The 12,513-nt window shown below is 46.3% G+C and overlaps 1 protein-coding gene across 2 annotated transcripts in view; it reads right to left on the minus strand.

The window, feature by feature from the left end:
- The window catches only part of FGF12 (fibroblast growth factor 12), a 218,670-nt gene that overhangs the window by 135,721 nt on the left and 70,436 nt on the right, over positions 1-12,513 (minus strand). Inside the window, exon 1 of one of the 2 annotated variants that reach the window (XM_059479616.1) lies at positions 2,800-2,974. The exons of the other annotated variant lie outside the window; for it this stretch is intronic. Within the exon in view, the coding sequence (XP_059335599.1) occupies positions 2,800-2,887 (88 nt within the window). The 5' untranslated portion in view covers positions 2,888-2,974. Of the gene's footprint in view, positions 1-2,799; positions 2,975-12,513 lie in introns of those variants that run through there. 2 annotated transcript variants of the gene reach the window in all.

Raw genomic sequence — 12,513 nt, forward strand, 5'->3', positions numbered from 1 at the left:
TCTGCATTACTAAGAATTACTTGCACTTCTGTGATTGCCTGGAGACCCATTAAGCCCCATTTTGCAAGGTGGTGTTCAAACAACCCCAGCCTGCCCATTAGACAAGATGCGCACACCTTGGAAGTGGAGCATAAGAAAACAACAGGTTAGAGTTAGCTAAAGTAAAGAGGTGAGAGGTCTTTGCATAACAATAAAAAAAATCTTGCTAATGTTTTTGCTAGCATCACAATAGAGCTGTACAGTACTATACAACTACCTTCAATATTTCACTGTTTCTCTTTGAAGTGTCATGCATTAGCTTCTGTCAGGATCAGGAGTGGTCTAACGCTCTGAGTCAGCACAACACACAAATATGAATCTGACTTTAAACGTGTGCTTACATCCTTATGAGCTGTTTGCATTAAAGAAAACAGATATGAGGAAGGCAAAAGGCTTGGTAAATCCATCAGAATAACTTCAGATCAGAGGATCAAGGACACGGAGGTAGTTCACAACATTCTGTGCCACCACTGTTGTAGTCAATGTTTCCACAGTCCTTTCACTCCCATAATTTTATAACCCTTAGGCTGGTTTACATCTCTGACTGGCTTGGCCCCACAGTGCCACACTGGGCACAGCACACACCTTTAGGGTTGTTGCCAGAGTATACACCTGTCTCCTGGGGCATGCTCAGCTTTTGAAAAAGTTAGCAAGGAGATTTATCCCCCAGCAGGCCCACCCCACACTGACTCTTTTATAAGTGGAAGTTTTCCTTTTTATTGTGCATTATTCAAGAACATAATCCCCAACCTTAACAGAAAATGAAGAAGTTCAGCCAAGGAGAGGGAATGTATTTTAGCATGCTGATTCAAAGCAACAGACCCCATCTGGAGTTGTCAGGCTCATGGTGGCATGGGGCTAGTACCTGGAAAATAAGCTCAGTTGGAGATTACAATAGGAAATCATTCCCATAGTCTGTCTCCTTACAGCACAACATCAGGAAATACAAAGACTACTCAATGTTCAGTATCATTCCTCAGAACAGGGAACATAAGAAAAGATTCAAGCACCATATATGCATCAAACACACTCCAGTATAGGATCCACCTGTAAAGCCAAACCAGCTCAGCCAGGAAACTATTAGGACACTATCGTTGACTTCTAGTTCTCTAAAGTTACAGCCTAGCATCCCCCATGGCCTGAGCACACCCCACTTTTACCAGTAGCTTATTGTTCTCTTTACTGATCTTCCAAAAGACACAACCCAAACATTCACACATAGCACTACAGTGAAAACTCCACTGTAGTTTTTTACTGGAAAGAGACTAGCGTGCATACGGCTTCCACATGCAGCCACAATTTATTCTATTTATTTATCATATTGTTCTTCAAAGCAGGGCAGAACGTGCTTTGAAGGAAGTCCAGTGTTCTCTCCCAAAGATTCCCCTGTTGCCATGAGCTTGTCACAGACAGCAACTTGCACACAAGAGTTTCATGGGAGGGAAGAGGCTACTGAGGCATAAACGGGTGCCTATAACCATTAACAGCTTTTCCTTAGCAAGGCCATAAGGGAATCCAGGCTACCGCAGCAACAGTGGTCCCCTAAGAACTGCCTTTCTCTTCAAGAGAAGACCAAGCATTTGCACTAGAGGCAGGGACATTTTTCTCTTCTAGGACCAAGATTTCACAAAAAAACCCGACACAAGCATTAGGAAAGAATACTCTAAGAGACGCCCTCATAAACATCCAATTAGTAGTTTCTATAGATCTTAATAATAACAACAATAACACAGGATTTCACTCCAGAACCATTTACCCAGTGTTCTAGAGAGGGAAATTCAGATTCATGGAAGAAACGTGTAGCACTGAGGAAACTTTAAACTGTAGGAACACCACTTTAAAAGCTTCAACAAGATATCCTAAAATTCAGGAGTAGTACCACACCAAACCAAGGCACTCATGCACTCATTCCCCTCTTCAAGAAGTGCTCAGGGGAAGTGTTTAGGATCACAAATATTGTTCAGAAATTCGCCCCACTGCACTTCCTTCCCATCCTAGAGAAAGGCTCTCTCCCCAACAGACTAGGAGCTGAGAGAGGAGTTGGGAGTTTCCTCAGGCCCCCCATCAGGAGCAAGCAGGGATTTCTCTTTGCCTGTAAGTACACTGCCATTCAAAAACTCATTCAGCACTCTCCACCAGAAAACCACTGCGACATTACTACTACCAGAAGCACAAAGTGTTGAGAGCTCTCACACAGGGGCCAACCCTAGAGTTGTTTGGGGCCACTGGCACTCTGGGGAGGGTTATCCCCATATTGGCCAGATGCTAACAGAAATCACAGTTGGGGGTTTCAGGTGAGATGAGAAATACAGGGGTCCCATACGAAGAAAAAGTGGGCTGCAGGTAGGACGGGGAGCAATAATGAGGGTCATGTGTGAGGCAGGAATCTCTGTGAGGACAAAGGACACACGTGGGGGCTCAGTGCGGGTGGGGGCTCCAGGCGGGGTTAGGCACAGGGTGGGGTGGGGGCCAGGCCTCGGGTAGAGAGGGGCCGGCTTGGGAATCAGCGGGCGGAGATGCGGAGGGGAGCCGGGCGTGGGGATGCCGAATCAAGGGTACTCGGTGCGGGGATGCACGGCGGGGTCAGCACCGCGGACAGCGCCCGGCCCATCCCGGCCACCTGTGCGCGGCGCCGGCGAGACGGAGGCGCAGGGGAAGGAGGGAGGGAGTGAGGGCGGCGAGGAAACGGGGCCAGCCCGGGCCGAGCGGCGCCCGGGCGGGGAGGCGAGGGCGGCGGGGACAAGGACGCGCGCTCCCCACCTGGGCTGTGGCTGGATCTCAGGCGCCTTCCACAGAGACACTGCAGCATATGCGAGCCTTTCTCCAGGAGAAGCCCGAGAATCCTCATGGATTTCACTTTGTGGCGCCCTCCCGCTCCTCGGAAAAGGGACCGGCCCCGGAGCGGCCGGCTCTCAGCGGCGGGGCGCCGGGCCCCCTCGCCGCCAAACTTCCCGGCCCATCGCCGCGGCCCCGCCGCGCCCGGGGGAGGGAGGGGGACCCCGCCGCCACTTCTCGGGACTTGTCCGCCGGCGGAGGGCCGGCCGTGCCGGGAAGCGGGGCGGGCTGGCTGGAAGGACGTCAAGCCCTAGAAACACGCGCGGCCGGCTCCCAGCCCTGCCCCCTGCCGGCACAGCCCCCGCCGGGCCGGGCCGGGCCGCCGGGACCCCCCCGCCGCCGGGGCTCGGCCGCTCCGCTCCGCTCCTCCGGCGGGGCCCCTGCCGCTTCCCCCCCCCCCCGGGTGCCGGTCCCGCCGTGCTCGAGTTCTCCGCCGTGCTCGAGTTCTGCGAGTCCCGGCAGGGAGGGAGGAAGGGAGAGAGGGAGGAGACAGCAGCGCCGGGGCCGCCGTGCGGGGCCTGGCCCGGCTGGTGCCTGCGTTGCCCCAGCTACAGACGGCACCGAGCGCGGCCCTGCCGGGGCTCGAACTGCGGGGCCGGCAGCGGGGCCGGGAAGAGGGACACCTCTGGTCCTAAAGCACTGCTGGGTGCGGATGCCCAGACGGGAGGGCTCCCTGATGAGCACGCTGCAAACGAGGGAGGCTCCGTCTTCCCACCTGCCCCAAGGCACTAGCCTCCTGCGAAGGGCGCTCCATTGAAACTGAAGGTACCTTCTTTTTTACCCATTTTTAAACTGTCGCTGTTACAGCGCTGCAGACTCAAGTCTCCGTGTTGGCGCTGCACAGAGAAAGGTAGGGCACATATTTCACATGCAAGGATGGGAAACTAACCAGAACTGTCTCCAGTTCATGAAATTACACAAAATCCACAGCATAAGGCTAGAAAGAACAGGAGCACAGAAAAACTCCTTCGACAAAACAGTACTATCACATACAAAAGTGGTTCAAAAGAACTCTTTCCCCTGAATGAACTCTAATAGTGCACTAAAAAGCAGCTCCCTCTGGGACAAATAGGAACCCAGCAGAAGGGTGAATTTTTAACTGAATTACCTTGTGCTCAAGCAGGGTTACCTACTCACACACCATCTTCCAAAACCTTCTCTGCTTTTGTTTCCCTTAATACCTGGAAGAAGTGACCAGGTGTGTCTGACCAGCTCATGAGATGGATGTTTTTCCAGAGAATGCACTCTAGGATGTAACAAGCTTCTGGCCAGCACTTCAGTGGTATGAGAGTGGGGATACACACTTAGATGTTAACATCTAGATCAGAGTACTGAGGCACATAACCCAGGTGTAACAAAAGAGATGCTGTTTAGGAGTGAGAATCTATCAAGCATGTGTGGCAAAACTAATATTTTTGAGAGCATCCGGAGTCTTTCATGCCCTCAATAAATACTCCACAGTTTTCAGACTTACTCTTGAATATAAAGGGGGGAAAAAAACCAATTAAAATGCTAAACATTTCATGATATGGTAGCTCTTATTTTTCCAGTCAACTCTACTTCATATGCTAAAAACTAGCACTTATCTGGAAGCAAAGCCAGTAGCATACAGTTGAGGACTGTTAGAGGGATGGAAGATGTTACTAATATCCCTGGGATTAATGTTAAACTCAGTTTTTGTTATCTGCTGTGACTTAGGCTGAAAAATCATCACTCTGTCTTAATTTATGAGCTATTTTAGACAGGACCTTGCACATGCACCAAGTCATAGCAAAAAGCTGAATGAAACTGCCCTTCCCCATGTCCCCAGTTACCCAGGATCATCGCTCCATCACACTCCTCAGCAATCCCTGCTCCAAAGCCATCATGAAAGGCTATGGTGCCATGTCAGGGCACATAGCAAACTGAGACTACAGTGGTTACCTCACCCTTCTCCCAGAGTTGTCCTTCAGTCCTCTGCTACACCTGATCACCAGAGAACCAGCCTACAGCCCAGCTGGAACAAGGCCAGAAGGAGTGTGCACCCTGAAGCCCTAAAACAGAACTGGTGGTTCTCCAGTACTTCAGTAATAGCATAAACAAATAACAGTTCTCTTTCTGCAAATGCTTCAGCAGCATGTTTGAGATGAGAACAATTCTGGATCTGGCTGATCAAGTACAGTACAGTGAGATCCAAAGTCAAGGTGCCCTCCTTGCTTAGCAGCCAACGTGGAGCTGTAAGTGAGGGGCTCTCATTTAGGGAGGCCAGGACTGAAGTGCAGCACTAGTTAAGAGGGAAGAGTTGCACTTAGATGTTGTATGTATCAACCTAGCATAGAAATGGGCAGATTTATCTCATTAACATGCAAGGGCAAGTGCCTTGGACATGATACAGATGTTTGTTAGAATAAAAAGTGAAAATGCAACAGGTAGCTGAATTTTGAGACCTCTGTTCATTAAACTAGACACAGCTGTTCCTGGAAAATCTACTCAAAATAACCCATAAAACCCACTAATAAAATAATCCCCATTTCTTTGGGGAGTTTCCATCACCTTGCAGCAAGGCTGATAATCTAGCCTTTGTGGGCACATGCTAAGGGGCAGTTCCTGAGTCACATTAGAGGAAAAGAGAGCATACTCAACCAGTGAAAAAAATGAATATTACCTGACATTTCCAAAGAAGGGCCGTAAGGACTGCAACAAGCACGTGCTCTTGCCAACTGAGTAGATTTAAGTAAGTTTAGACTGCAAAATGGAAGCATAAAAATGGTAAAGGAAGAACTGTAATGCATATGACTCAAGTGTTTACATGCTACGAAATACTCAGTAATATCATGTACCCAATTAGGTAAATCTTAGCCCAGTAAACAAAGCTTAAAGAATTTGAAAAGATAAATGGAGCTGACATAAATCGAGACATTGCTAGATGTGTTAACTCATTTTAATCTGAAAACAAGGTAAACCAAAATAAAATTTACTTCAGCGCAGAGAGACAGCATGTACCCAAACAATAGTTCAATGGGACACAGCGGTGCATAAATCTCACTATAGCTCCATTGATGAGCTCACACTACTAAATAATAATGCTAATAACATCTCAAAAGTTACTGTGAAAACGCTGGAGATATTTAAATTTTTACCCATGGTAGAACACAGGTATTAGAAATGATAGTGTGCTTGAATAAAAGCAGAGATTGCATTTGCTAGAACACAAAGAAAGCTGTGAAAGCCTCATTGAGGTCAGAAGACATTTACAGGGAACACAGTGTCATGTGTGTTTCTCCCTTATTAAATTAAAATGCCATTGGCCTTCTGAAGCACTGAACAGAAACGAGAATATGTTTAGGATTATGGAATTTAAATTAATACCTTCTGCTAAAAAGAGGAATGTACTGCACTCTGATCAGAGAAAAATAAGGTGATTTAGCCGACAAGGCTCTTTGCTAGGTATTAAAATAGCATAATGTGTGTGAGTTCACCAGTTACAAAAGCCAAAAAAGAAAGAAAATCTACAAAAGCTCCAAGAAGAGAGTAGCTGGAAAGCTAATTTCCTTGTGTTCAAACACAGGCAGTAATAATCTTTGCTGTTCTGTTGTCATCCATACTGACTGGTAGTTCTTTGGACATTGTGATGGGTGCACAAACAGCTTGTGCAGGTGTGTTATTTCTGGTTGGTTGGTTTGGGTTTTGCTGCAAGTCTCTGCCCTTGTTGCATTTTCTGGCCAAACACGGGCGGATATGATGAGAAAGGGCCCATTAACCTTAAGAGCTTTGTCCAAGCTGGTGCTGATGCAGAGCTTGCACCTTGTCCCTCTCTCTGTAAATTTAGAAAACTCCTGGCACTTGGTGCTCATTTCTCCAAGCTCACTCCATGGGTTGATATGTGATCACTGACTGCATATTCTTCAGTGGTGGCAGAGAACCACTCCACAACACATCTCCTTGCAAGAGCAAAATCTACCAAAACGGGCCAAGCCCTTTTCAGTGCAAACCACTTCACCACTGTGCTCTCTGGCTGTTTCTGCTTACCCTTTTCCCCTTCTTGGTGAAGCTGGCAAGGGACATAACAGCCACATACAGCTCCTACTGTACCCAGCTCCACCAAAGCACAGCACAATCACACCAGAGACAGTGGGAACTGCAGCGCAAAGGTGAGGGCTTTGCTGAGGGTCACATAAGAAATTTGTGGACAAGTAGGGAATCATTTGTCAGTCCTCATTCTGGTGATTTAATGAGAGAATTAGCCTTTTCCTTATCAGGATAAAACTGCACTAAGGCAAAGAAAGATTCTTCTGAAAACTCTACCATGGATAAAGTATACCACACACCTTCTGAGAGCAAATAAAAGGTGCAAAAATAAAAAAGCTTGATTTCGTACATCAGACAAGAAAGATTAATTTCGTAGTTGCTTTTCTGAGCAAGAGTGAACAGAAACCACCAACTCCAGGTCTTGCTGGAGAGACTGGCTTGGTAAAATCTCAGCCCTTTCTGAGCTCACCAAAGCAGGTTCCAGAGCAAAAGAAAAGATGTCCCATAGCCTTGATCATTTAATAGGTTTATCCTCAGACACATAAAGAGCTTATAGTAATGAGCACTCAGGAGATGAATTTCCTGACATTAAGAAGAAATCTAATATTACATGTAAAGAAGGCTTTGTGTGTCCAGTCTGAATTAGGGAGAAGTGGTTATTCTGAATATTTTTCAGTAAAGTGACACTTCCTCAGAACCTGAACTTCTAGGGCATCTCCAAACATTTTGGCAGTAGTATGAGCAGCACAGAACAGATACTCTGGAAAAAGTAAGGTAGCCAGACACTGTTCCTTCCACCCACTTCCACTGCCCAGCAGATGCCCTCATCTACAGGATGTCTCACAATGTGTTTTTAAGAACCCTGGATGGATTTCTCCCCAACTACTTTTTATACTCATTTTTGGAAACCAGTAATACCATTGGCCTCCTAACCATCTTTTGGCAAGGAGTTCCACAGGTTAATCATGTGGCAGGAAAAAGCTTTTATTAGTTTAAAACTCCTTCTCTATAGCTCCATTTAATCATTTAATGCTCACCTTAACTTCTAAGGTGAGCATTATAAGAATATATTGTGAAATAGTAATTTTATGTTCTCCATAACAGTCATGGTTTTATACACCTCTGTCGTATTTCCTTCTTCAGTTGTTTCATTTCTGAAGGCACCTGAAAATGCCTAATCTGTTCCATCATTCCCTGGGCAGCAGCTCCTCTTCACGCTCCACTGGCCTTGTCATTGTTTCCTGTGCCTTTCTAGTTCTATCACATCTTTTCTGAGACAGGATAACTGGAGCTGCACACAGTACTCAAGGTGCAAGTGCTCCAGGGATTTCCAGCTCAGCAGGATGATAGCTCCTATTTGCTTTCTGTACCTTTTCCAATAATTTCTGCTTGCATCTGCTGAGCTAGGACTTCTGGAGAGATTCACTTTCTCTGTGGTCTTTTTCCAGTGAGGAAATGTGTGAAAAGGACCCCAGTAGCACCCCTTACCCTTATATATATATATATATAATATTTATAGATACATCCCCCCATATGTTTGGGTTTCATCAATGGGTGCATTACCCTGCACTCCTCCCCAGTTTCTACTGTTGTTAGTTCAGCAGATGCTCCATATCAGATGCTCCTTCTGCAGCTCTTTTATGTCCGTTTCTGTTTCTCTTACTTCAAAGATTTTGTCTCTTCTTCATCCTCTCACTCTTCAAGATCATTTAGGAGCATGTCCAAGATTGCACAGCTCAGTCCCTCTTCACTGGCCATTTCCCCACTCATGAGACCTGCCCTTTTTTCTTTAGGGAAAACACCCAGTGAAGAGGCATCTCAGAAATCCAGACTTGTGTCTCACCTTTACCCAGCTGCCCAGGGAACATTAAGGAATTTGGGGGGATGTTCCCCTCAAGAGGCATGCAGCCCCTTGCCTAGATGACCAAGCCTGACTGCCAGTCCCCCACAGGATGGCTGCTGTGATTTTTTGCAGATGTAGTTCATGGCAAACCTCCAGGTGTTGCCACATTTGTCCTTTGAACCCGAGAGCTGCAGAAGCACCTTCTAGGTGCACCTTTCTGTTGGGTTCAAGTCCCCTGCCAGCTGTGGTTGCTGTTCCACATCTGCAGCCCTTCCAAGGGAAAACATGCTGGAAGGCAGAAGATCTCCCCTGCCTGCCAATCCCTCCAGGCTCAGAGGTTATGAGAGAGGAAAGCAGATTAAAGGGCTGTAATGCAGCCAGCACAGGAAGATCTGACCCACAGGGCTCCAGTAACTGAGGTTATTAATCCACAGTAGGTAATGATGGCTTTTCCTGAGGCATGACCCAGGTTGTGAGGGCAGCAGATCACAGTTGAGCCAGGGTTTGGGGTGGGCAGCAATCCAGCCTGCTGGCCAGCAGAGCTTCTGGGCTCTGCCCACCAACAGCCCCTTGGCTCCTCTGCTTTCAGCAGGCAGCCACCAAGGCACAGCCAGAGCTGGAATAGGTGCAGCTTCCAAATTCAGGATGTGCTCCTGGCTTTCCCCCCAGCTCCCTGCGTGAAACATGAACAACTGGCAGGCTGCTTTCCTCATCTAGGAGTGCAACCAATCCATCCACCTCACAGGGAAAAGTTGTCAGGCTTTAATAAAGGGGATTTTCTAAGGGTAAAAGTACAATAGACCAAGCATGCCAAAAGCCATCTCCCCTTCCCCTCCAGCAAACTCACTCCTAATGTTCCAGAGGGCATCTGAGGTTGGGAGCAGCAGCTGTGGAAGCACGAGCCTCCCCATCTGCCTACTTCCAGTGACACTTACAGAGCCTTTTACTGTTGTCTAGACCTGAAGTGTATTTATTCTGGCATGCTAACACAACACATGTGGCACAGCCTCATCAAGACAAGCAAGTACTTGCCTAACTGCCTGCCTTGGGAATGATGGTACAAGAAATGCTTTCTGCTCCAATTCACAGCCGCTCCAATGACAGAAAAGCCACGATCAGGACAACACAGATCAGACCCTCACTCATTAAGTGGCCACCATGGCTGAAGAGTGCTCAGAGACACATCTGAACCAGATTTCTCTAGAAAGACCACTATTCTGGAACATGCAATTGCCAGTCTCTGCAGTGTAGCACAGCTAAGGCTCTTTATCAGACCTATACACAGACTTGTCCCTGCTGGTTCTGAAAGGAAGAAAATTACAAAAGCTAGGTATTAAATAATAATATTACAGCACAGTTATAAAAAGTCTATGTAGGTAAAGGAAAATTAATGTTTCAAGAGATCTGAAGATGGGATTTACAAGACCTTTGTAATAGCCACCCTTGAAATCCTGGGTTGTTAGGACAGGACTTCCTACTGGGTATATTTTTTTTCCAGGTGAACTTTAAAATTCTTGTCTGGAAAATTTCCTTTTCTGAGACTCATATCATGTAGTCCTCACCATAATGCAAGAGAGCTAACAAAAAAAATCTGTCTCTTTCTAAGAGTACACTATTACTTTGGGGAAGTTGAAAAAAAAATTAACATGTTATTTTCCTTAAAATGACATTTTTCTAAAGTGTCTCAACTTTGCTGAAGTACTTTAGCACTATTATGAAAATAAAATTGCAAGGACGGGCTTTGATCTCATAAAAATAAAACATTTCTGTAAGATTCTCAAACAAAGTCAGACAATGAGGAATACCAGGAGTGTTTGGCTGACAGTGTTGTGAACAGAGAAGAACTTGACTTGTTCCCCATTAGCCCAAGAGTCCCCCTCTGCTCTGCAGCCCCCTGGCACATGGATATCTACATACCACACACCAGCTTCATGGGATAGAGAAGGTTTTTTCTCTGTTTATAGTTTCAGGACAAATGGTAGGCCGTTGGTATGACCAGGCTCAGACTGTGCCAGCTACAAGGCAGAACCAATTTCTCTACCTCTGCTGTAAGAGAAAACACAAACCTGAGTAACACATTTTAGGTTCTTTTTTTGCATTTGACTCATGGTCCAGCATCTTTAAAGGTTTCTATTGTTAGCTTTTCTCTGCAGCCATTAGAACCAGGAAATCTAAATATGCCAAGTTACTATTCTTACATAATGGCTCAGGGATTTAAGAAAGGCCCCAAATCTTCTAAAAGTTAGCAACACCAGTTTGCAATAACCACACCAGTGACAGGTAACATGGCTGGCTCCCAGGGACAGGAATCATTGCTGACATGTGACATACTCAGTAATGGCCTTACCCTGCTTTTGCTGAAAACACAGCACTGCCAGCCCACAGGCAGCTCAGAGTGATTATCAGCTTCTGGAGAACTCTGCTCCCCTATAAGAACATAAAAATCCTGCTTTCCTCAACAGCTGAAGATATTTCACTTAAGATGGAATAAAGATTCTAGCAAATCCCATTCCAAAACATGCATAATCTGGCAAATCAGGAAGGAATAAGAAGCGTTCAAAGTCAAAGATGAAGCACTATTTATGTGATTATTGCTGTGGAGCACAGCAAGAAAGAGGAAATCACAAAAGATGGATGACCAATGGGTAGCATTTCAAAAGAGGAGTAAAATACAGGAGGAAAATGCTTTTGTGTGTGAGCAGATAAATCAACTAGGCAATTCTTTATCAGGCATTACCAGAGGCCTTGAAGGTGAAGCACTGCACTGATTGTCTACTTCCCACAGGCATAGTTTAAAACCTGGACCACACCCCACACACGGCACATGAGATGGATCTGGCACAGCACAAAATGCAACAACAGAATGGACTGAGGAAGGGTTAAAGGAGATAAGGGTGGGTGCAGAGGATTTTCCAATAATGTTAGAGAGATGGTGCTAGATTCTGATCTGCTAAACAAATACTGCTCCAGGAGGTCTGAATTTAGCCCATGCATTTCAGGCACAGGTACTTTATTTTTTTTCTAACAGGCACTTTAGGGATGCAAAGCTGAAATCATAAAGCTGAGCTGCTGCTCCGTCAGCATGTGCTGAGCTATTTATGAGTCACTAAAACACACCTTTTCTAATTCTCACCTTAGCTTGTGAATGGCATGTGGCCAGGATGCCTTTTCCAGCTACTTGAGAAAAGTCACCATAGCGTGCTGTGTGCCAGGCTGTTGGCAGAGCCACTGCACTGGCTCTGCTACAGGACATGTTTGACCTCCAGCCAGACCTGCATTAGCCCTCTGCCTGTTTACACTGGGACAGTCACAGACATTATCTAAACAAGTGTCACCCAATGGCAGCAATAAATTTTGGGAATTTCCCTCAAATGAGAAAGCCTCTGCAGAATTAAAAACCACAACTGCAGACTTGAGTTGTCCCAAGTCCCGCCTTAGCCCCACACACCATTTCTGTCCCTGTACAAAGGATCCTACCAGGTACAGGGGGCTCACAAGTGAGTGGAACCACAGCCACCACTTTCCACTCCCAACAAGCTGCATCCTGCAACTCAGCAGGGAAACAGAAGTTACAATGGGGAAAAATGTCTAATTAAAGCACAGCTGTTCTGAGCCAGTTCTCATGTGTCATGCATCCACATCCTCAGACCACTGACAAAATTATTTCCTTTCAGCTGGCATTTGCTTAAAGCCCCAACACAGAGGCAACCTCAACTATGCAGCATTCAGTTTCACATAAACCCTCCTTAGATGTTACATCCCAGCAGTGAGGATTCCATTTGCTCTAT

This window comes from Ammospiza nelsoni, chromosome 10 (assembly GCF_027579445.1).
Source record: "Ammospiza nelsoni isolate bAmmNel1 chromosome 10, bAmmNel1.pri, whole genome shotgun sequence".
NCBI lineage: Eukaryota > Metazoa > Chordata > Aves > Passeriformes > Passerellidae > Ammospiza > Ammospiza nelsoni.